The 23,381-nt window shown below is 44.4% G+C and overlaps 2 protein-coding genes across 2 annotated transcripts in view; one reads left to right on the top strand and one right to left on the bottom strand.

The window, feature by feature from the left end:
* pde8b (phosphodiesterase 8B) overlaps nt 1–10,914 on the top strand; it is a gene marked incomplete at both ends in the record, with an annotated part of 42,108 nt that extends 31,194 nt beyond the window's left edge. The window contains 12 exons of the mRNA XM_079735205.1: nt 1,003–1,054; nt 1,534–1,611; nt 2,207–2,283; nt 3,108–3,272; nt 4,053–4,098; nt 5,151–5,280; nt 5,739–5,937; nt 8,173–8,390; nt 8,978–9,116; nt 9,266–9,433; nt 9,814–9,943; nt 10,805–10,914. Of these exons, the coding sequence (XP_079591331.1) occupies nt 1,003–1,054; nt 1,534–1,611; nt 2,207–2,283; nt 3,108–3,272; nt 4,053–4,098; nt 5,151–5,280; nt 5,739–5,937; nt 8,173–8,390; nt 8,978–9,116; nt 9,266–9,433; nt 9,814–9,943; nt 10,805–10,914 (1,512 nt within the window). The remainder of the gene's footprint in view (nt 1–1,002; nt 1,055–1,533; nt 1,612–2,206; nt 2,284–3,107; nt 3,273–4,052; nt 4,099–5,150; nt 5,281–5,738; nt 5,938–8,172; nt 8,391–8,977; nt 9,117–9,265; nt 9,434–9,813; nt 9,944–10,804) is intronic.
* Nucleotides 10,915–13,177: 2,263 nt separating this feature from the next.
* Nucleotides 13,178–23,381, bottom strand: part of wdr41 (WD repeat domain 41) — an 11,996-nt gene continuing 1,792 nt past the window's right edge. Inside the window, exons 5-14 of the mRNA XM_079735822.1 lie at nt 23,040–23,168; nt 22,528–22,590; nt 19,078–19,189; nt 18,923–18,985; nt 17,921–18,019; nt 17,198–17,382; nt 16,804–16,925; nt 16,108–16,193; nt 15,254–15,387; nt 13,178–14,234 (exon numbers count right to left, since the gene is read on the bottom strand). Of these exons, the coding sequence (XP_079591948.1) occupies nt 14,085–14,234; nt 15,254–15,387; nt 16,108–16,193; nt 16,804–16,925; nt 17,198–17,382; nt 17,921–18,019; nt 18,923–18,985; nt 19,078–19,189; nt 22,528–22,590; nt 23,040–23,168 (1,143 nt within the window). The 3' untranslated portion in view covers nt 13,178–14,084. The remainder of the gene's footprint in view (nt 14,235–15,253; nt 15,388–16,107; nt 16,194–16,803; nt 16,926–17,197; nt 17,383–17,920; nt 18,020–18,922; nt 18,986–19,077; nt 19,190–22,527; nt 22,591–23,039; nt 23,169–23,381) is intronic.

The following is a 23,381-nucleotide window of genomic DNA, read 5'->3' as shown; positions in this document are numbered from 1 at the left end:
TCTTCAGGAAACAACCGTCTATTTATCCAGAGCGTGTTAGTATAGCCTCCTTCTATTCTCCGCTGTTTCCATCCAGACCCCTAAATGCAGACCATGGTTTACACTCTGCGTGAGTTTGTTTGAATAAAAACCAGAAACCTTCAACAGCTTTTGGGGCCATTGTTATTTCTTTGGTTTCTTCCCGTTTAATGACACCATAATCTCCCATAATTCCAGGGTTTACCGAAAGAAATGAACTCCAGTTCATTTTTAAACACGCTTGTGCGTCACACCCCGAAAAAGTCCATTAGCATTGGCAGGGCTAAAGCTAGCATCCGTGTGTTGTGAGGCGTGTTTACACTGAGCTAATCCTATTTATGCGATGGTGCGACCACACGGGAGACCGCACACACTTTATAGAAAACAAACCCAGAGCGAAAAGAGCCAACCCACGTGTATTTTAGAAACAAGACTAATCGTGGAGAATTAACTGAACTTTGTTCTGGAAATTCTGATCCATGTCCCTCTGCTCTGTTTGGATGGATGTTTACTCAGTAGGACCTCTGTAATGGATACCCATTGGGTGGATGACATCGTACCGTTCATCATTCTGTTACACCAAATAAAGCCTCGGTCACCGTGCGCTATTGTGTGATTGGTTGAATTCTTCTCCCCCACAACCCCATTTCTATGCACTTAACATGAGTTTACTATACTGCCTATATTTAGATATTATTTTACGTGAATTGAGTTGTTATTGATATTACATTTTATTTTGTTATTATAAATGTTTACACTATCACTCGCTAACACTCTCTCTCTCTCACTCACTCACCACACAAACATGTATGCTTACACCTGTAAATACAAGTTGTATTCACAATGCCATTGAAGGATACATGTACATTGTGTGTGGTGTTGTCGAATCCTCCCATCCTCACTACCCCACCATCCTACTCTTTGAGGAGAAGCAGGGCCCCAATTGATGTCCTCTGTCCTCTCTCCCTCTGCTCCCTGCGTCAGGCCTGCAAGTCTCAGCGGGACGAGCGGGGCTGTGAAGGCCCTCTTCAGATAGGTCATCCTCATCTTCATCACAATGTCTTTGGGCAAGAAAAGGATGTCTGCATGTCAAATGAGGCGGCAGAAGCAGAGGAGGTAGAGCGGGTTTACTAGTAACCGGAAGGTTGCTAGTTTGATCCCCGCTCCTCCTCGCTGAGGGTCGAGGCGTCCCTGAGCTCCTGATGAGCTGGCAGTTAGCTTGCATGCCTGACACCGCCATCGGTGTGTGAATGTGTGAATGAATGGTTGTAAGACACTTTGGATAAAAGCGGTAGCAAAATCCCCTAAATGTAAATGAAAATGAGTAGTTCATTATTAGTATGATCATTTTGATTGTAATTTGGTTCGATAGTTCCATTCAGGCGCTACAACATGATAGTTGACTGCATGGCTGTTTGACTGGATTATATGTCTGTACTGCGTATATATGGTGCCTCTATGACAGTATGTTGTCCATGAGGTTCACTGCGATGTCCCTGGTTGTCTCCACGGCAGAGTGCCAGTGTCAGCGTCACCGGGACAGGAGGAAAGACTCGGTGGACACCCGGTCACTGAGCTCCCGGGGCAGTGACGGTAACAAGACCTTTCCATTTATAACTTTATTTACATCAGAGCCCCAATCTGTTCCGCTCTCACACCTCAGAGTCAATCTCTATTCAGAGGCTGAAGCCCTGTTCACACCAGAGATATATCAGGGTTTTGCAATTGATTTGAATTTGGATTGCATCTGGATTCCAAAAGTCATCTGTTTGTACGAAAGGCAGAGCATGTTCACAGCCATCCAGCCTGGTCACTCTCTCTGACTCTCTCTCTCTCTCTCTCTCTCTCTCTCTCTCTCTCCCTTTCTCTGACTCTCTCTCTCTCTCTCTCTGACTCTCTCTCTCTCTCTCCCTCTCTCTGACTCTCTCTCTCTCCCTCTCTCTAACTCTCTCTCTCTCTCTCTCTCTCTCTCTGAGAGACTTGTTTTGAGAGCAGATTACATGGTCAGAGTATGTTGCTGTGTTTTTGCTAGTTTCTTTACGATTGTTCTTTCTATAAGTGTTCAGCGTATTTCTTGCACTTGAAACAACATAGTGAACTCATTGTTCTACTAGTGAACAATAAGTTCATTAGTAGAACTGGCAGACATCAAGGTGAATGAAAGGTGTCATCACTCTGTCCCCCGCAGCCCCCACCTTACACAACCGGAGGTACTCCTCCGTCGCAAGGATCCACTCCATGACCATCGAGGCTCCTATCACCAAGGTAACACCTTCCTGTTGTCACCACTCACACACGCTCACCACTTAGTGCTTCTTGTTTTCCTTCATTAAAGCTTTTTAATTAACCCTGCAACCATTGCTTTTGTTTAAAACAATTTGGAAGGATGCACTCACACATGCATTTATAGTTTAGAATACAAATAATTAAATTGTTTAAAACTTTTTCCAGAGACTAAATAGGGGGATACATGAAGTTTAAATCAGTTATCATGCCACTTAATTGGGGACAATTTTGCACCAAAGTAATGTCTGTAAATAAGTGGTTTCTCCAGTGATCCTTCTTGTGTGAGTGGGTCTTCGCTCAAAGGCCAGAGGAAAGCATTACGTGTGTTGAGGTTCAGTGGAACATGCTACTGAGCGTTGTGTGTCCCTTAGGTCCAGTATTAAACGCTAATGTCTTCAGCATACACCCACCGATTCCCATGATGCCACACAGTGGGGGTTGGATCCATGACATGAGTTCCTTGCTGTGATATAACTTCACATTTTACATCAAGTCATGAAGCAGATGCTTTTATGGCGAAGCGATTTTAAAGTAAGGCTGAATTCTTAGGAAACTATCCAAACAAGGAGTCACTCACTATATCCTGCATGCCGAAGCCTTCACTCTCTATCTGAGTATCAAGAATGCACCAGAACAACCATTAGGATGGATGCATGGAGGAACATCTAAATGCATTCCTTCATGCATTCAATAATACGAATTGGGTAAAATTATCTGATACAGTGACATTTAAATAAATAGACACACAAACACACACACTGTGTTGTACACACACACCCTGACCTCGTGCCCGGTGGGTCCAGGTGATCAACATCATCAACGCGGCCCAGGAGAGCAGCCCCGTGGTGGTGGCAGAGGCCCTGGACCGTGTCCTGGAGATCCTTAGGACCACAGAGCTCTACTCGCCCCAGCTGGGCTCCAAGGAGGACGACCCCCACACCAACGACCTGGTGGGGGGGCTCATGAGCGTAAGACCCCCTGTTCATGTGTGTGTACTTATGTGTGTGTGTTCATGCGTGTGTGTGTGTGTGTTCATGTGTGTGTGGTCATGCCTTTGTGGTCGTGTGTGTGTGTGTGTGTGTGTGTGTGTGTGTGTGTCTGTGTGTTTGTGTTCATGTGCGTGTGTTCATGGGTGTGTGTGTATGTTCATGTGTGTGTGTTCATGTGTGTGGTTAATATGTGGGTATTCATGTTTGTGTGTTCATGTGTTCAAGTGAGTGTTCATTTTTGTTTTCATGTGAGTGTGTGTTCATTTGAGTGTTAATTTATGTGTGTTCATGTGTGTGTGTTCATGGGTGTGTTCATGTGCAAATGTTCGTAATAATTGCACCCACAAAATTAATTATTGATGTGATGTTGTTTTTGTCAAAGATTTTGTTGCATATTTCTATAATAAACAAGATAATTATTGATGTGTACATAAATATCTATATCTATGTATCTGTATGGATTTATATATGACGTTAAGGATTAGGATAGACTTCGGAATAGAAATGTATCACACTTGCTTGGTTAAGGGTTAGTGTAATCCCAAAGACTTCAGTTTCCTCCTCGTTGGCAACATAACACTCATAATACTGCAGGCCAGGGCTTTCATCAGTGGGCTGCAGGCTGAATTACCACTGTGTTACTTTATTCTAGATAGATAGTGACTAGACAGACATCTACATAAAAATTGTTGACGTTGCCTCATAACTTTGGTTTCTATTTGATAGTATTTAAAATAAGGTTTCTTTCTTTTCCCTTAGGATGGACTGAGGAGACTCTCTGGAAATGAATACGTATTTTCCAAAAGTAAGAGATGAGCTTAACTATTACAAATGTCACATCATACAAATCATCTTCATTACTATTCTTCTTATTATCTTAATCATTGAGATGACACAACTGATGTGTGATTCTATGTGACATTTTCACTTCCATTCAGAGAGCAGATCCAATGTCTTCATGTGTGACCCAAAAAAAGCCTGTTATATTTCATCTCCAATTACTGAGATTTTAAAAATACAATAGACCGATAATTATTTATGTGTGTGAACGTGTGTGTTTGTGTGAGTGCATGTGTGTGTGTGTGTGTGTGTGTGTGTGTGTGTGTGTGTGTGTGTGTGTGTGTGTGTGCATGCATGTGTGTGGGCGTGTTTGTGTGTCCCTGTGTGTTTGTGTGTGTGTGCTTGTGTATGCTTGTGTGTGTGTGTGTGTGAGTGTACATGTGTATGGCTGTGTGTGTGTGTTTGTGTGTGTGTGCATGTGTGTGTGTGTCTGCATGAGTGTGTGCATGCGTGTGTGTCTCTGTGTGTGCGTGTGTGTGTGTGTGTATGGCCGTGTGTATGTTTGTGTGTGTGTATGTGTATGGCCATGAGTGTGTGTGTGTGTGTGTGTGTGTGTGTTTGTGTATGTGTGTGTTTGTGAGTCTGTGCGTTTGTGTGTGTGTGTGTGACTGTTTGTGCGTGTGTGTGTATGGCTGTGTGTGTGTTTCTGCATGTGTATGGCCGCACGTGTGTGTCTGTCTGTGTGTGCGTGTGTGTGTATGGCTGTGTGTATGTGTGTGTGTAAGTACATGTGTATGGCCGTGTGTGTGTTTGTCTGTGTGTTTGTGTGTGTGTGCGTGTGTTCATGTGCGTGTGTTCATGGGTGTGTGTTCATGTGTGTGTGTGTTCATGTGTGTGGTTAATATGTGGGTATTCATGTTTGTGTGTTCATGTGTTCAAGTGAGTGTTCATTTTTGTTTTCATGTGTGTTTATGTGTTCATTTGAGTGTTAATTTATGTGTGTTTTGTGTGTGTGTGTGTGTGTGTGTGTGTGTGTGTGTGTGTGTGTGTGTGTGTGTGTGTGTGTGTGTGTGCTAGACATGAGCCAGGGACAGCTGTCCATCCCGATGACGCTGAACGACGTCCCCCAGTCCATCGCCGACCTGCTGGCAGACGAGGAGCGCTGGGAGTTCAACATCCTGGGGCTGGAGGCCGCCACGCACAAGAGGTACCCACACAGGGCGGCGGCCGGGGCCACACATTCATTTTGGAGGCTGTTTTTGTTGAAGCATAACCTGTGAAATTCTCTTTACATCCTGACAGCAGTCCATAAATCCGATCCCCTGTGCCTTTGCTTATGAGGCAGGCCTGTAGTAATTACGTCAAATAATTTCAATCAGGCCGAATGAAATGATTGAAGGCTACCTTTGACGCCATCTCAAAGACGTACAGGCCTACCTGCCTGTCTGTCTACCCACCTACCTGCCCAAACTGCCCTTATTGCGCATGACCGTAGTGTTCACAAGGCTGACCTATAGCTAAAGCTAGAGGGCTAGTCACGTGTTTTAGGGGACTGGCTTAAGCAGGGGCCTGAAGGGAGGGGTGAGATTATTGTAGTATACTTTCAAAATGGACCTTACTCAATACAATCAAGCTGACTTGACCTTGGCGTGTGCCCCCCTACAGACCCCTGACCTACCTGGGTCTGAAGGTCTTCACGGGGATGGGTGTCTGTGAGTTCCTCAACTGCTCCGAGGCAACCCTGCGCTCCTGGCTGCAGGTGATGGAGGCCAGCTACCACGCCTCCAACTCCTACCACAACTCCACACACGCAGCCGACGTGCTGCACGCCACCGCCTACTTCCTGCGCAAAGAGAGGGTCAAGGTGAGTAGGGCCACCTGCAGAGTAGGTCTTTCCTTCTTTGCACGCTGACGTGGGTCACAATTAGAGGTGTGTATCACAGGGTAGCTCACGATACGATATGCGATACATGACCCGCAATACCAATAATATCGCAATACAGCGATTCTGCGATAACCAATATATTGTTCGACAATCCTACGATACATCACGATATATGTCTAAAGAGGAATACAAAAGACTGTGAAAAGGTAAAGTGCTGGAATTCCGTCTTTATTCATGGTCCAAGCTGAGTTTTTCAGTTACTCGTCTTCGGTTAGTTAACTTCAGTTCAAGTTTCCTTCATTCTTGTTTTGAGTGCCACCTCAAGGGGCAGGGAAATACGTTTAGAGCACCTTATTTTATTAATTAAAATATCGATATATGGGGCGATATTTCCTGTCTTACTCTTCAGGAATAAAGCATAAAAATGCAAAAAAAGTCTTACAAATAATATATATATAATAGATATATTTTTAAATATATATACATATAGATTTATATTTATATACATATATTTTGTCGCACCTCTTGTCACAATAGAGTACTAAAGTGTGACGTCACGTTTCCATAGCAACCGATTTTCGGTTCTACACAAACCAAATTAACAAGGGGAAATCCTATGCCACACAAACGTTTTATAGAAAAGGAAAGATTTTTTTGCGAATTGATTTGCGAGTTTGCTTTACCAATGATGTAAGTAATATTGAGAAATATTTCCCGTACTCGCAAATGTCTTTATCAAAACTTTTATAAAAACGCGAACTTTTCCTCGCCTCGACATGTTTGGTAATTATTGATTGATTGGTAGTGATTTTCACCTCTTGAAATGATTTATTTACATTTTGAAAGATACAACACATGGAAGCAATGGAAAACGCCATCTCTTGTTCGGTTGTTTAGAACTGAAAATCCGGTTGCCAGGACAACGTGACGTTTTCACTTTAGTAGCCTATAGTCAATCTTTGACTAGTCTCATCTCACGGAAGCGTGTGGACAGCAGGGCTTTCTTGGCGGGGAGCGGTTCTGGGTCAATGCATCGTGCTGACACATCCCTATATGTTAGCACAGCTACTTTTGGATCATGAAATACAATACAAAATGTTGTATTGTAGATATTTTGCATCAAATCTTTTAATGTTTTCCATAAAGCCTATTTGAGACTTAGCAACCAGCCTGGTTATCTAAGGCAGTATCTTAAACTTGTGTAACCCGGGGTTGTGTATATCTCTCTGCAGAGTTACTAGAGATCAATGTTTTCTTCAATGGAGAGTCATGTGCTGGTGTTTTAATCAACTGGTCTTTGTTCGGAACTTAGGGTCCTTGTGTTTGCTTTCTTCTGCCTTTTGCCCGGAGTGGTAAATACAATCAGTGGTGTCATGGCCAGGGCAGGCCCTTATTGACAATAATACAAATGTTTGCCTGGTTTTGGATATTAGCGTTCATTTTATATCCTAGCTTAATCTGTAAGTGAATGGGACTACTTTTTCTCAAACCAGTAATGCATGGCAACACAAGCACTAGGTGGACTGAGAAAAGATTGTGCGACAAATATTATATTATTATATTATATATTATTATTATTATATTATTATTATATTAAATAAATATTATATTTCAACCATCATCATGAGTGAGTGTCGGGGTTCGTAGAAGGGTCACATGTTCACCTCAGGGCGTCCATGTTTATGTACAAGACTAGGGCTACATTCCAATAGTCATTGTTGCTCCACCTTGCCTCCTAAATCTCTATTGCACCCACTGTTTCAATATGTACTGAGCTAGGAAGGCTCCAACAGCAGGCCAGTGGAACCAGGGATATCTGTTTATTCCACCCAGGAAGTTCCATTAACAACACGCCTGTTTGACATTATTAATACATTTACCAGTTTAGGGAAAGTATCCCCTAAACTGGTCCTGTCCTCCTGCTCGACCACTAGCTACGGCTCATCAGCAACCTTTATTTAAACAGTGAATCTCCATGAGTCTTAGGACCCACTGAGGCCCTGTGTACAGGCCACATGAACACAAACACACAGACTGTTGTGCAGGCCTACAGATAATGATGGAAAGTTAAACAAATAAACAACATGATTTACTACCACATCCAACCAATAATGGAGGAGGAATAGGCTCCAGTGTTAGAACGCAGCCTCAGTGGCAGGTCCTTAGGTCATCCCAGTGGTTCCTGATGTTCTGGATCCTGTGGATGTTCCTCAGGGCATTCTGGACCAGCTGGACGTGGTGGCGGCACTGGTGGCGGCCACGGTGCACGATGTGGACCATCCGGGCCGGACCAACTCCTTCCTGTGCAACGCGGGCAGCGAGCTGGCCATCCTGTACAACGACACAGCGGTGCTGGAGAGCCACCATGCCGCGCTGGCCTTCCAGCTCACCGTCAGGGACAGCAAGAGCAACATCTTCAAGAACATCGACAGGTCGGCCTCTTCATTTACATTTACATTTAGGGGATTTTGCTTTTATCCAAAGTGACTTACAACCAATCATGCACACATTCACACACCGACGGCGGAGTCAACCACTCAGGGAGATAGCCAGCTCGTCAGGAGCAGTCAGGGTGAGGCGTCTTGCTCATGGACACCTCGACACTCAGCATCTAGGAGGAGCCGGGGATCGAACTAGCAACTTTCCAGTTACAAGACAACCCGCTCTACCTCCTGAACTACTGCCACCCCCCTTGTTGCTGCCGTCTTCATCATTCAGTCTGAAGCTTCTGAGATGTTTCAGAGACTTGGCAGCTTAGCTTCCAATGTAGTCTCACAAACAAGACTTTAGATTCAGAGCTCCATTCTGTTGCAGGCGAACTCAGATCTGGACGAACAGCGTTTCACTTTCTGTATCCCTTCCTATTTGCTAGGCTGATCCTGTCCCTGGAGGCGGGGATCAGTATGCAAGTCACTGGTGAACAGAACCTCAGCCAGCAGTAGTGAACTGTAAAAGGCCTCTCCCACTCGTCTGTACGTAATGTTGTTCCTGATGAAGTGTGTTCCCCCGCCGTGTGCAGGACCCAGTTCCGGACATTGCGGCAGGCCATCATAGACATGGTCCTGGCCACCGAGATGACTCGACACTTTGAGCACGTAAACAAGTTCGTCAACAGCATCAACAAGCCCATGGCTGCCATCGAGGAGTCCAACTCAAATGTGAGCACCGTAACCGTACATTTAAATGAACAAATCAATATTTATTTCAATGAATTCTGTATGTAATTGATTGAATGGTTGATTAATTGATCTTTGTGGTTTAATGAGCAATGAGCCAAATGAGAGCCATGAGCTGCTGCCCTCCTCAGAGCGAGAACAGTGACGGCGAGGGCCAGGAGAACATCAGGAGTTCTCCGGAGAACCGTCTGCTGATCAAGAGGATGATGATCAAGTGTGCCGACGTGGCCAATCCCTGCAGGCCGCTGGAGCTCTGCATCGAGTGGGCGGGACGCATCTCAGAGGAGTACTTCGCTCAGGTCGGTGTCAACAAGCTTGATTGACAGCGCAGGAATAGCAATCCGAAATGACTCATGTCTAATCGTCACCATCTTATGCAAGGCGTATGTACAAATGCAATCTCCTGACATTCAGAACACTTTTATTTGCTTTACATCGATTTATTTGAAGAATATAAGGCTTTCCACAATAACACAAAAAAATTGCATCACCTTTTTTTAGTCATCATCAGTATGATTTTACAGAATGAAAAGGTGTTTTTGTGTGCAAACCAATGTTTGCACACAAATTGAATCTATGAAGATGGAGGGATTGTGTAGACATCAGTAGGACGGGGCCTTCCCTGGTTATTCTAACACTAGAGTCCTTAACCACAGTGGTCCCTGTGCACACCCCCCAGACGGACGAGGAGAAGCTGCAGGGTCTGCCCGTGGTAATGCCCGTGTTCGACAGGAACACTTGCAGCGTGCCCAAGTCCCAGATCTCCTTCATCGACTACTTCATCACTGACATGTTTGACGCCTGGGACGGTAGGGGGTCACCGCCGGGGCGCTGTTCACTGTTCAATGTGGGCTTCATGGAGGGGGGACTCTGTGTTGTTTACTGCATGCTGAGCTTCTTGAGTACTGTGTACTATGTTTAGTGTGTACTGAAGTCTTGAGTTCAGTGTGTCATCGTTCACTTGAATCTCAGTGGCAAGAGGGGGTCCCGTACGGAGGTGGATCATAGCATGACATGACCAGTCATGACATGACCATAGGAGTCTGTAGTGTTCCACATCATACTCTTCTCCATTCCCTCATTCCTCCCTTTCAATCCCCTTATGTCTTACATGATACAGTGTGCATGCTGCTATGCAACATGCTTTATTATAAAGGGAGCAGAGAGGTTGAAGGCTGAGTGGAGTCATGTAGGCCTATCCCCCACCCACCCCGCTACCATTCCCACTGCCTTCTCCTCCCCATGAGGACCCTTGTTTACTGCTGACCCCGGGCCTAATGGAGGCTCCAGGGCCCCTGTGGGATTTAGGAAGGGAAATTCAGCAGAATCCTGATCAGATCTCGCATTTCCTGTCATCTCCGTTCCACAGGGAGAGGGTCTGGGCTCAGGGGGTCGGGTCCTGGTCTCTTATGTGCCATTTGGTGGTTAGAAAGCATTTTCAACACAGAGAGAATACCGCTCTTAACATTCCCCACTGGGAATCGAACCCCTAACCCTGGAAGAGTGCGTGCATGTATATATATAAAGATAGATGTGTATATATTTGTGTGTGTGTGTGTGTGTGTGTGTGTGTGTGTGTGTGTGTGTGTGTGTGTGTGTGTGTGTGTGTGTGTGTGTGTGTGTGTGTGTGTGTGTGTGTGTGTGTGTGTGTGTGTGTGTGTGTGTGTCAGCCTTTGCCAGCCTTCCCGGACTGATGGAGAACCTATCTGAAAACTACAAATACTGGAAAGGCCTGGATGAGATGAAGTGTAAGAGTCTACGCCCTCCACCGTCTCCCTGACGCCTACCATCGCCACCGCCAACACCACCACCACCTCCTCTCCTCCCTCCTCCTCTCACCATGGGACATGTATCTATGTCTATACCGACCCACACTGCCACGCAGCGGCAGCAGAGGCCCTGGTCCAAAACAAACCGGTTCTAGAACCCTATTCGAGTGATTGACTGAAGCTCTGGGGGACAATATGGAGGACTAGGGGCCCGCACCTCTGGGGAAAATGACAGGATTTAGGACTCCTCTTCCTTATCCAGTTTTTATGGTCTGATTGAGCATCTGAACAACAGAAGATAAAACCAATTTTAGCTCTTCACTTGCATTTCCCGCTCCGCCCCCCTTTCCGAACTGTCTCTGTGTTAATAGAACCTAGAACTTGTTTTGGACCGCAGGGCCCACCTGACAATCTTCACCAGGCCAGAGCCAATGGACCACGCTAGAACAAAGAACTGCACTTTAGATGAATGTTGTTGAGCTTTCCTGGTTTGGGTTTAATTTATTAATATAATTATTATTTTTAGTTTAGTTAAGTTTTGAAAAAAGCTATCAAAACATTTTAGTCTGTATATGTTTTTGTGGGATGACTAGGTACTTTACAGCATCTTGATCCAGTCTGTACCATTTCTTGTTTCTTTTTGTATTATTTTACTGTAACTCTAACAAGAGCACTGTTAAACCTACACTGTACGTTTTCAGATTGACGGCCTCTAGTGGTTTGGGTTGCAGCTGCAGTTAAAGCAAAATCATTTTCACTGTCATCTAAGATTTTCCCACAGTGGTACGGCCAGAATAAAACAATTAAGAGCAGAAAATAATCCCTGGATGGATCGACTGGTAGATGGTTGCATTTAATTCTTGAGAAACATCCTAGTTCAGCGTAGATGGCTGCAATAGAAAAGTGACAGATTTAAGTTATTTTTAACTCTTGTGCACTGCCAAAGTCTTATCAAATCTGTTGTTTTTTCATGGGTGCTGTGTTAAATGAACATAGCGGTGAGTTCCTTTCTGTTATACAGTGTTACAGTAACTTAATAGCAGTGGAAGGCTGTTTAATCCTGGCCAACCAAACACTACTTTCAAGTGTAATTTATTCTCTCCTTAATTTAGCAGCCACACTAAGGTCCAACCACATTGCAATCAAAATGTTACAGTAGTATTTACACACACAAGTTCTTATGTGCGCCCTCTGGTGGCTATAGAGGACAACTGCAGACTTAGCTGTGTGATCGCAAAACAGTGGAAACTAACCCCAACCTCCCAAATCTTTTTTTTCAAATGTTTTTAAATACTACAGATGCAAGCAGTTCTGCTGAGATATTGTTTTAAATGATTTGCCTAATTAAGTTGATTTACAAAGATGGTCCATCCATCAAAAATAATTCAAACCTTAACAAAATGAACCTGAAGGCACCAAGAGGTGGTTCTACAAGGGGTACTTAGTGGGATCTGTGGACTTGGAGATGGGTCTTCAAGTGGCCACTTTCTTAAATATTCAACTCTATTTTGATCTCTTTCTGGGGATATTAGAAGCAAAGGAAGACTTCTCCAGTCTCCTGGATCACTTTCATCTGCCGAATGAGTCTGCTTGTTCTCATCATTATTAATGTTTTGACCCTTAATAGATGGCTTCATCACAGCCATCTCAGCATACATGGTTTTAGCGTGTTTTAGGTCTGAATATGTATATATTTATAATGTGGAATGGTCTTGTTGTGTTTCTCTGTGCAGATTTCCTTATTGTCGCTGAATACTACCTAGTGTTACTTTAGTTATGGAGAAGGCTCCGATACTCATTGTCACAGTGTTTTCTTTCAGGATGTGTTTATATAATGTCAACGTGTGGCCCATGTACATTTTGGTTCAACCTGACAGGAAACGGATCAACCATCCAAATCAGTCTGATCATGTCAAAGGATGTTTTGTTGTGGACACAATATGCTTTTACTTTAGGCTGTTCTCTGCCGCCATTACTGTCCAGAACCAACCAGACACTTTTTTACCCCCTCCAGCGACTCACACACCAACTGTATGGAACCATTTTGTAATAATAAAAAGAAAAAGAATGATTTCCAAGCAAAGTGATGATTTAAGTTCAACAGGTCGCTGGCCTCTCCCTTCAGCATCTCGCTGGGCAACCAGACCGTACTTGAGGACACCTTCTGAACCAGAACACATGACCTCTACAGTGTTCTCCCTTGCGCCACAGGGGTCCCATCATAACCCCTGACATATCCCAGCCTTATATGTCGAAAAAACGAAGATCAAAATATTAAATATAAAAATGTTTTAATAATAAATGTGCTAATATAAACTAAGAAATACTTCTTGATAAACAATCGTAATCAATAGAAAACAATAAAAGTAAAGTAGAGTCATTCATTCTGAGGCCTAACCAAATTTTTGAGAACACCATTTGACCTCCCTCAGACCTCCACCCTCTCCTGCGGTCATAAGGGAAGGCCAACGCAATTATCTCCTATTTCTAGGTAATCTACTTTCTGTTCCCTGTAATTGACATCCGTTTTTCAATTAAAGCAACATGCTGGCACAAAATAACCCACACAGTGTCAAACAACAGACATCCATATCTTATATAATAATCTTATTCATAATAGTAATACCAAAATATACTTGATCAATCCCAAGTAAGATACAATGTTCTTTAATTCCATATAAAATTTGACAAATAAGAGATAAATAAACAATTAAGATTATTAAAATATAAAGTGAAATTTAATATAACCAGGACTTCTAATTTGGCACAACCAATAATTCATACATTAAACACTTAAACGTTAAGCCAGTGATACACAGCGATCTTCAGTGGAACAAATTCAATGCAAGCAGATGTGAAAAATAAACCAAAAATAAATGTTGTGCCACAAAATAGGCACAGAGACATTAAATATTAAACTGTTACAAAACACAGTCGTTTTTATCATCCATTGAGGCAAAAGCAAATAGACATTTCTCGCAGGTCAAAGTTGCAATCGCTAAATAATACTCAATATATCTGGAATGCAGTTTTCCGAAATCCATCCATCACAACAGTACAGAAAAGGTGCATGCGGAGGGACATTCATCTGTCATCAGAAGGACATGTACTGTGCAGCTCCTACGGCAACCACTGAATAAAATAATACTGCAAAGCCTGATGGGAAACGTCTCCGGCCACCCTACCAGTCGCCGGCAGGGGGCCCAGCCTCCAGCCTCCTGAAGAGCTCCAGGCTGCGCAGGTGGGACTGCCGCTCGGCGTTCTTCCACAGGATCATCAGGTGGTCGGTGGAGCAGGTCACCACACCGCGCCCGGCGAAGCTCAGGAACATCTGAGGAGCACGGAGAACATCAAAACACAGTGAGGACACCACCTATACCACAGAGAACATCAAACACACACGAGGACACAACCTATACCACAGAGAACATCAAACACACACACACACACACAGCGAGGACACAACCTATACCACAGAGAACATCAAACACAGCGAGGACACAACCTATACCACAGAGAACATCAAACACAGCGAGGACACAACCTACACCACAGAGAACATCAAACACACACACACACAGCGAGGACACAACCTATACCACAGAGAACATCAAACACAGCGAGGACACAACCTATACCACAAAGAACATCAAACACAGCGAGGACACAACCTACACCACAGAGAACATCAAACACACACACACACAGCGAGGACACAACCTACACCACGGAGAACATCAAACACACACAAGGACACAACCTACACCACAGAGAACATCAAGTCACACCGAGGAAACAACCTATACCATCGAGAACAACAAACACACAGCGAGGACACAACCTATACCACGGAGAACATCAAACACACACAAACACAGCGAGGACACAACCTGTACTAGTCAAGGATGATAGGTTATTGAGTTGAGGCAGAAACAAAACAAAGATAAAGCCTGCTCCTTAATGAGCTGTCTCTGTACTGTCTAACCCCTACCTGATCCTTAATGTCTCTGTACTGTCTAACCCCTACCTGATCCTTAATGTCTCTGTACTGTCTAACCCCTACCTGATCCTTAATGTCTCTGTACTGTCTAACCCCTACCTGATCCTTAATGTCTCTGTACTGTCTAATCCCTACCTGATCCTTAATGTCTCTGTACATTCTAACCCCTACCTGCTCCTAAATGTCTCTGTACTGTCTAACCCCTAACTGCTCCTAAATGTCTCTGTACTGTCTAACCCCTACCTGCTCCTTAATGTCTCGGTACTGTCTAACCCCTATCTGATCCTTAATGTCTCTGTACTGTCTTGCTACAGTTTAAGGAGACGTTGTCAATGGTCGTGACCTTATACCTGGACCGCCCCTGAGTGGCCGATTAGATCTCCTGTCAGCTCCAGGGTTCTGATGTTCGGGACCTCCGTTATCTTCCTTGAGGGAAGCTCCGCCTGTTTACTGGATCGTCCGAATGACCACAGTCCAAAGAATCCTGAAGAGAGGAGCAGGGTTAGAGGTCAGGAGGAAGACTCAGAGTAAGGCCCCTCAGGAGTAGGGCCCCTCAGGAGTAGGACCCCTCAGGAGTGAGACCCCTCAGGAGTGAGACCCCTCAGGAGTAGGACCCCTCAGGAGTGAGACCCCTCAGGAGTGAGACCCCTCAGGAGTGAGACCCCTCAGGAGTAGGACCACTCAGGAGTGAGACCCTTCAGGAGTAGGACCCCTCAGGAGTGAGACCCCTCAGGAGTGAGACCCCTCAGGAGTAGGACCCCTCAGGAGTAGGACCCCTCAGGAGTGAGACACCTCAGGAGTGAGACCCCTCAGGAGTGAGACCCCTCAGGAGTGAGACCCCTCAGGAGTGAGACCCCTCAGGAGTAGGACCCCTCAGGAGTAGGACCACTCAGGAGTGAGACCCTTCAGGAGTAGGACCCCTCAGGAGTGAGACCCCTCAGGAGTGAGACCCCTCAGGAGTAGGACCCCTCAGGAGTAGGACCCCTCAGGAGTGAGACACCTCAGGAGTAGGACCCCTCAGGAGTGAGACCCCTCAGGAGTGAGACCCTTCAGGAGTAGGACTCCTCAGGAGTGAGACCCCTCAGGAGTGAGACCACTCAGGAGTAGGACCCCTCAGGAGTGAGACCAACCCAAGGGTTTTACCTGCTGTATTGACCTTACTTAAGGGAGCAGGGGGTGCATGTGTTATTCTGTGTGGGCGTACCTGGAGAGGCTGCCTCCGCAGGTAAGGGCAGGTCCTGGATCTCCCACATCCTCACACTGCCGTCTTCAGAGCACGACATCAACTCACTAGCAACACACAAACACAGACACACACACCGTACACATCAGAAACACAACATGCATGACCAGTCAGAAGAGTAATTTTCCCTATTGTCATATAATTAATTTCCTGCCACACTCACTACGTCCTACTCCCTCTTCCCACTTCAAATCCCTTATATTTTACTACGGGGGGGTGGGTTCTAAAGAATGGTTCCCGGGGTCTGACCTGTTCCCGACTCTGTGAATCACCGCAGGGTGAAGCCTGGCTCTCATAGATCCTCCTTTCAGCAATGCCATTGATTTAAACATATATGCAACGAAATAAAGTTAAAGTATCCAGATGAGAGGTATGAACCCAAAGTCAGATTTGTTGGACATCTGGGTCCTTGATTACACTGCATTACACTGCATTAGTCACTTTGGCCAAGGGAGATGGGGGCAGCATATGGCTCAGGAGGTAGAGCGGGTTGACTGATAACCGGAAGGCGTCATAAAATCCCCAAATGTAAGTGTAAACCAAGATGAGAGGTATGAACCCAAAGTCAGATTTGTGGGACTTCTGGCTCCTTCATTCGGAGATAAGCAGCCACTGGGTAATCATCCAGTAGGCTGGGGTCACTGGCTGGCTGGTCACCTGTCTGACAGCAGCATGGTGTGCAGGATGTTGGAGTCGTGGGCGGCCCTCCTGTAGGCCACCACCGTCTTGGTGAGGACACTGTATACGTACAGACCGCTGCCCACTGCTGCCAGGATTAGCTGGAACGAACAAACACAACACACACACACACACACACACACACACACACACACACACACACACACACACACACACACACACACACACACAGTGTTTTAGAGGCTCATGTGAAAGGATTAGCATGTAGTTCCTCTAGCGGCCTTTAGGTGGCTCATGGCCCCGCCAGTATTCAAAGTCATGGGAAGAAATGGGATTTTAATTTTTGTATCAGATAATTAGCAAAGCGACCAGCCCAACTCAGCAGCCACAAATTCACCTCACTCCTTCTTACCGTGCCATTGGTGGTCAAATGCTGAATGGACATCTCGCAGGGCTTCGGAGAGCCCAGTCGGATTTCACTCTGGCTGTCGGCCTGTGACTCCTCCCACAGGATGTGCTCATAGGCCAGGATTTTCCAGTCGCTGGCCTCCCATAGGATCAGCTCGCCCACATGGGAGCCGCTGGCAAACAGCCCGTCTGGAAAAGGAAGGCCGCACATTGTGGTTCCTTCTGGAAACCCAGTTCTGCATCGAGAACCACCAAGATCCAGGTCGCTGCTCAGAGACACGCCCCTCATTCACTTTGCCTAATCAAAACACTGCATTGAGTTGGTTGCCAGACACCAAGGGGTTTGAGAGAACACAACATATTTTTCATAAAGAATTCCTTTCATTAGGGCTGTGTCCGGATTTGACCTACAGTTGATGTAGATCTGGGGTAGGAATTGCTTTACTGCCCCCTTGTGTTCACTTTAAGAAGAGGTGGAAGTTTATATGCAGGCAGCTCTGTAAAATCCACATTGTGTATCTGAGTCCCACCGTTGGCCTTTCTCAAACACGCACAACTCCGAATTCAGCTTCAGGGTTATGGAGTCTGCTTACACAAACAAAGTGTGCATGCGTGTGCATGTGTGCGTGTGCTCATGTGTGTCCGGTATCCGGTACAATACATCGCTTCTCATTGAAGAAAATTGGCCCTGACAAACAGCCACAACTTAATAAAGCAGATGTCTGACCATTGATAGGGATGAGTGTGCGGATGTTGTCCTGGTGGTCCAAGAGGCAGCGGACCTGGACTAGGGTAAGCGGGAGTTCAGCCGTCAGCCTGTAGATGACTGAAAGAGATAAAACAACATGATGGTTTTTGACAAGTGCTTAAAGATCCTATATCATACTTTTTTTAGGGTAAATATTTGCATTTGGGGGAACTACTAGAATAGGGTTTCATGACTGTATGTTATAAATACCCCTCATCATTCTCACACTGTTCATTTCTGCAAAAACAATTTCCACGTCTTTCCAAAACGCTGTTTTGTATCATGTTGCTATAAGGCCCCCCTCCCGAGTAGCCCAGTCTGCTGTGATTGGTCAGCACGCCCACCCTGTTGCGATTGGTAGAGCACTTTGCGCGTGCGTCTGCAAATTCACACCCCCGAGAAGTTGTAAACATTGCGGGTAGCCGTGAGGCGGGACTTCTGCACTTCGGCACCGCCCACTGCTGTCTGATCCACTGTATGGAAGTAAGGTTTTAGCGAAACAAAAACAGGCTGTTTCACGCACTCATTGAGGGGCGTTCTCGATGGGCGCCAATACTCCCCCAGGCTCTGACTTAGATTTTTCTAGTTTAGCAGACATAAAACATGTACACATACATCATATAACAGTCCAAAGTAAAGGGAAAAGTCGAAAAAGCATGACATCACCCCTTTAATCTCTTAAGCTCCAGACTATTTTTAATTGTCTAATTTGTCTAATTAATATGCTTGGTGTTTGAGTTGTGTTTGGTGTGTGTAAAAATGACTTATATGTGCTTGTAGCGGAGTTTCTCGTGTTTAATTTGATATGACTATTTCTACATAATAAGGGCAGTGTTGTATTCCTTTTGCTGCGAGAGTCATAACGGTCTTCCCAAATCTGGGGAACCTCGAGTTTAAGACTCAGCCTTCATGGGGTCAGGGGCTAAAGGCTGACAGGAACCTCTCTGATTCTATCTAAATAGTACAGCAGTGTTCTCTTACCGATCTCTTTATCCATGGCTGCTGCTATGCAGTTCTTGGGCAACTCTACCAGTGCTGTGATCCCTAAAACCACAAACATGATCAAACATCTAGCACCAAGTGTCCTGATTTCAAACTGATCATTTGTCAGAGTTCTACTGATTTCTATTCCTCACCGGTGTCGCTCTGGTTCTGTTGTTGGCACTGCAGCTGGAAATCGATGTTCCAAACACACAGCTCTGCTCCCCCAGAGAGCCACACGGACAGACGTTCTAGCACCAGCAGACACTGAGGAACACAGACCGTATCATCAATACCGTAGTTCTACTTAGAACACAGAGACAAACACTGAGGAACACAAAACCTATCATCACTGGTTCCCCTTAGAACACAGACATTCTAGAACCAGCAGACACTGGGGAACACAAAAAGTATCATCACTGGTTGTCCTTAGAACATGGACGTTCTAGAACCAGCAGACACTGAGGAACACAGAACATATCATCATGGTTTTCCAAAAGTGAAACATGGGAGAGTTCCACTCTCTCACCCCTATAAAACATACCAACAACACTCCTGAAAACTACCCCTGAATCTAAGATCTTAAAGACGCCATGGCTGTTTTATAATAACTAGAGTTTTCGTGCACGCTTTGCGCACGCTCAACCTCTTTGTAATCAAACCCATAGCAATAATGTGGAAACCCCAGGCGATAATGTAACAAATTTCAGCAAATTTTCTGTTACAACGTATAACATTCGTTCACCACAAATAACTCTTGAAAGCAGTGCCAACATTTAAATATTTTTTAACCATTCAGTGAACAAAAGGCAAAAGGCTGATTATCATTTAGGGGGCCACTCAATGACATGCAGAAGCGTCATCAACACGCCAACTGATGTGGTGTTAGAAATACAGACTTACCCTCATTCCCATATAAGGTTATTTACATTTCCTAAGGAGAAAATACTACCTAAGGAGTAATATTATTCAGGAGATTTTCAGGGTACAAATGTCAGGATATGTTGTTCACACATACGGCCCATCAGGAGAATATCAGGACATACACATGTGTCTGAAAGCAGCTAGCGTGTGAGCATTTAATCACATTATAAAATTTGTCAATTTATGGTAACAGGGGTAATTGTTCAATGGAAAGTGTAGTATACTATGCATGCAAATCAATTATTGAATAGCTTTTACTGTTGTTCAGGGCTGAAAAGTGCATTGACATTTTAAAATGCAAGGCAACTACTATTGGTTAGTTGAAAACAATAATCATCATTGAGATTAAACATCTCTTCAAGTGTTCTGGCCAAGACAGGCAGCAGTAGCCTACAGTCACACATAGCATACACACAAAACATAAGAAAAATATAACAACTAAAACAGTCCGCAGGGGGGAAGGTGGATATAAATATCACAAGACTTTTCGGGAGGCTCAAGGAGGAGAGTAATATTAAGTTTGAGCAACAAAGAGTAAAGACACTTCGGGAGGCCAAGGAGAGGCGTAATATTACATTTGAACAATAAAGTGTAGTCTTGTGGTGGACTCTATAGACATAATTCACCATACTGTGTTATTGACATGTTTTCGTTGTGTTGTCTCTTTAAGATCAACATGACTTGTGTGTTGATATGCCGGTCGGCGCGATGTTTGAATTTAACTTTTTCTTTTTCTTTAACATTTTCTTACCTGGGAGAGTATGTTGACGGCGGAGCCGTTATGTTTAAAAACATAACGTCTTACCTGGGTGAGTGTGTCGATGGGGTACATGCACGTGCGTGTGCATTCCTACCTGCGCATGTGTCGATGGTGGAGCCGTTATGTTTAAAAACATAACGTCTTACCTCGGCGATTGTGTCGCTGCCTTTGTCTTGACGTGCGGTGTGTGCGCGTGCGTGCGTGTGTGTGTGTGCCTTTCCGTATATGTGTGCGCGCAGGTGCATGTGTGCTGTGTGTGTTTGCGTGGTGTATGCGCGTGCTTGCGGTGTATGTATGCATTGGCGCGTGCTGTAAGTGTGATCGAGCTGCAGGCTACTTGGCACATGTGCACATGAGTAACCTGAGGAACTGGTGCAACAGGCCTGCTATTAAAGTAGTAAGAAATAGCGAGCAGCAAATGATTCATTGACTTGCATCTAACATTTATAAGCCATTTAATAATCCTTTCCTATATTTATTTATTTATTTTATCAAACACAAAACAAAACAACAAACAAAACAATCACAAACCCTATATATATACATCACAAGATAACAAAACTCACAGGACATTACAAAACAATACACAGTACAACAGGGGGGGGGGGTGCAGATCCATGGACCTTCATCCCCACAGTCAAGATCATTGAGGAACGAGGTTGCACGTTCCATTGACAGGCAGACATAAAGTCTTTTAACCAATTGTCAGTGTTGAAGCAATCTGGTTTTTGTACTTTCCAATTCATCATAATGATTTGTTTAACCGACAAAAAGGCTAAAGCTATAATGTGTTGCGTAAGAGTTTACTCGATATTTTCTACTCTACTGCCTAAAAGGCAAATTAGTGGGCAGAGTGGTATTTTCTCTTTCAGAATATAAGACAAGTTACAGATCACATCTTTCCAAAAACTCTTTACTGAGGGGCAATGCCACATTAGCTGTATCAATGTTCCTGCCTCTCCGCAACCATGCCAACACAAATGGGAGAGGGACTTGTCCATTTTCTTTAATCTGCTTGGTGCTAAATATGCCCTGTGCAAGATTTTTATTTGACAAATGTTATATCTTACACATTTGGATAAGGCTTTTGTGTTTTTGGTAAGTGTATCCCACTGTGCATTACTCAGGGGTATGCCCAAGTCCTGCCCCCATTTGTGTTGAATAGAGGATAGGCTGTCAAAGGATGCAGTGGTCAACAACTCGTATAATCTTGAAACTGTTCTCCCCCCTGATTTATGTCCAGATCTAAATCCTGTACTATGTGTTCTTTTGAAATAAGTAACCCCAAAATTGATTTTGATTGTATATATGCAAAAAAGTCAACATCTTTTAAATCATATTGTGTTTTAATGACATTAAAGGGTAACATATAACCATCTATCACTATCTGACCCACTTGGTTTATACCTCTATGTTGCCATGATTTGTTTGTTAATGTTTTTCCATCCGCTTTTAAAACGGGGTTACTCCATATAGGGCATGATGGTAAATATGCTCCATTGAAAGGGAGACGCTTCTGCATAATTTTTATTACCTCACAGGAAAATTTAATAAGAGGATTGACTATTTTCAAATTGGTTTTGGAGTAATGCCATAAAGCGGTTAGGGAGAAAGATTTGTCTTGGTTGGCTAAAATTGTTTCCTCAACCCATTTCCAACTCCCTAACTCACTCTGGCCTGTATAGGCCCACAACAAAGGAAACCTAGCATTGTAAGCAAGATAATAAGAATAAACATCTGGGACACCCAATTCAACTCTTTTCCTCAATCTGGATAATCTTTTGTAGCTGATTCTTGATTTTATATTACTCCACAAGAAATCTGAGAATAATTTATTAATTTCTTTGAACCAGTAAAGAGGGAATTTAAGAGGAATTGCTGATATAAGAAATAATAATCTTGGAAAAAAAGTAATCCTTACCTTGACCGAGGACTGGAGGTCTGAAATAGTCTGGACTCTGTTTCCTGTGTCTGGATCCCACAGCTGGTCACTCAAGCATTGAGGAAATATAAAGCGCACAAGGAGGACCACAAGCAGGACTATATGTAGCATACATTAAAAACAGTGAGTATAACTATACTGTGCAAGCACGAGTAAGGTGTTCTAACAGGACACATTTAAAAGAGACACAGCATGGGATTAAACACAGCAGGAATGTGGGAGAGACCTCAATCAATCCTCTGATTGGAGAGAGCGAGACAGAGAGAGTGAGAGACAGACAGACAGAGAGAGCGAGAGAGAGTGAGAGAGGAAGCGAGAGAAAGACAGACAGACAGACAGACAGACAGACAGACAGACAGAATGAGAGGGAGCGAGAGACAGAAAGAGAGAGAGAGAACGGGAGAGAGAGCGAGAGACAGACAGACAGAGGGAGAGAGAACGACAGAGGCAGAGACAGACAGAAAGAGATAGGTGCTTGGGACTATGGATACACTGAGGCTGCGGTCGGAGGAGGCGGTGACCAGCGAGGTGTGGGGGTTGTCCCTGGAGAAGCGGGTCAGCGTTGCCATGGCAGTGATCTGCTGGGAGTGACCCCTCATCTCCAGGAGCTTCTCCCCAGTCTGGAACCACGCACACACACACACACACACAAACACATCAAAATACACACAAACACACATCACACAATACACACAAGCATCACAATACACACACACACAAAAATACACACACGCATCACAATGCATACCCACACAAAAACACACGTGGCTGTGCATACATATTAACATACATATTAACAAACACACATGCATACACTCAAATCAAAATAAAAA

Source organism: Pollachius pollachius (assembly GCF_949987615.1).
Source record: "Pollachius pollachius genome assembly, chromosome: 4".
NCBI lineage: Eukaryota > Metazoa > Chordata > Actinopteri > Gadiformes > Gadidae > Pollachius > Pollachius pollachius.
The sequence above is the reverse complement of the archived record's forward strand: the minus strand, read 5'-3'. Positions and strand labels throughout refer to the sequence as shown.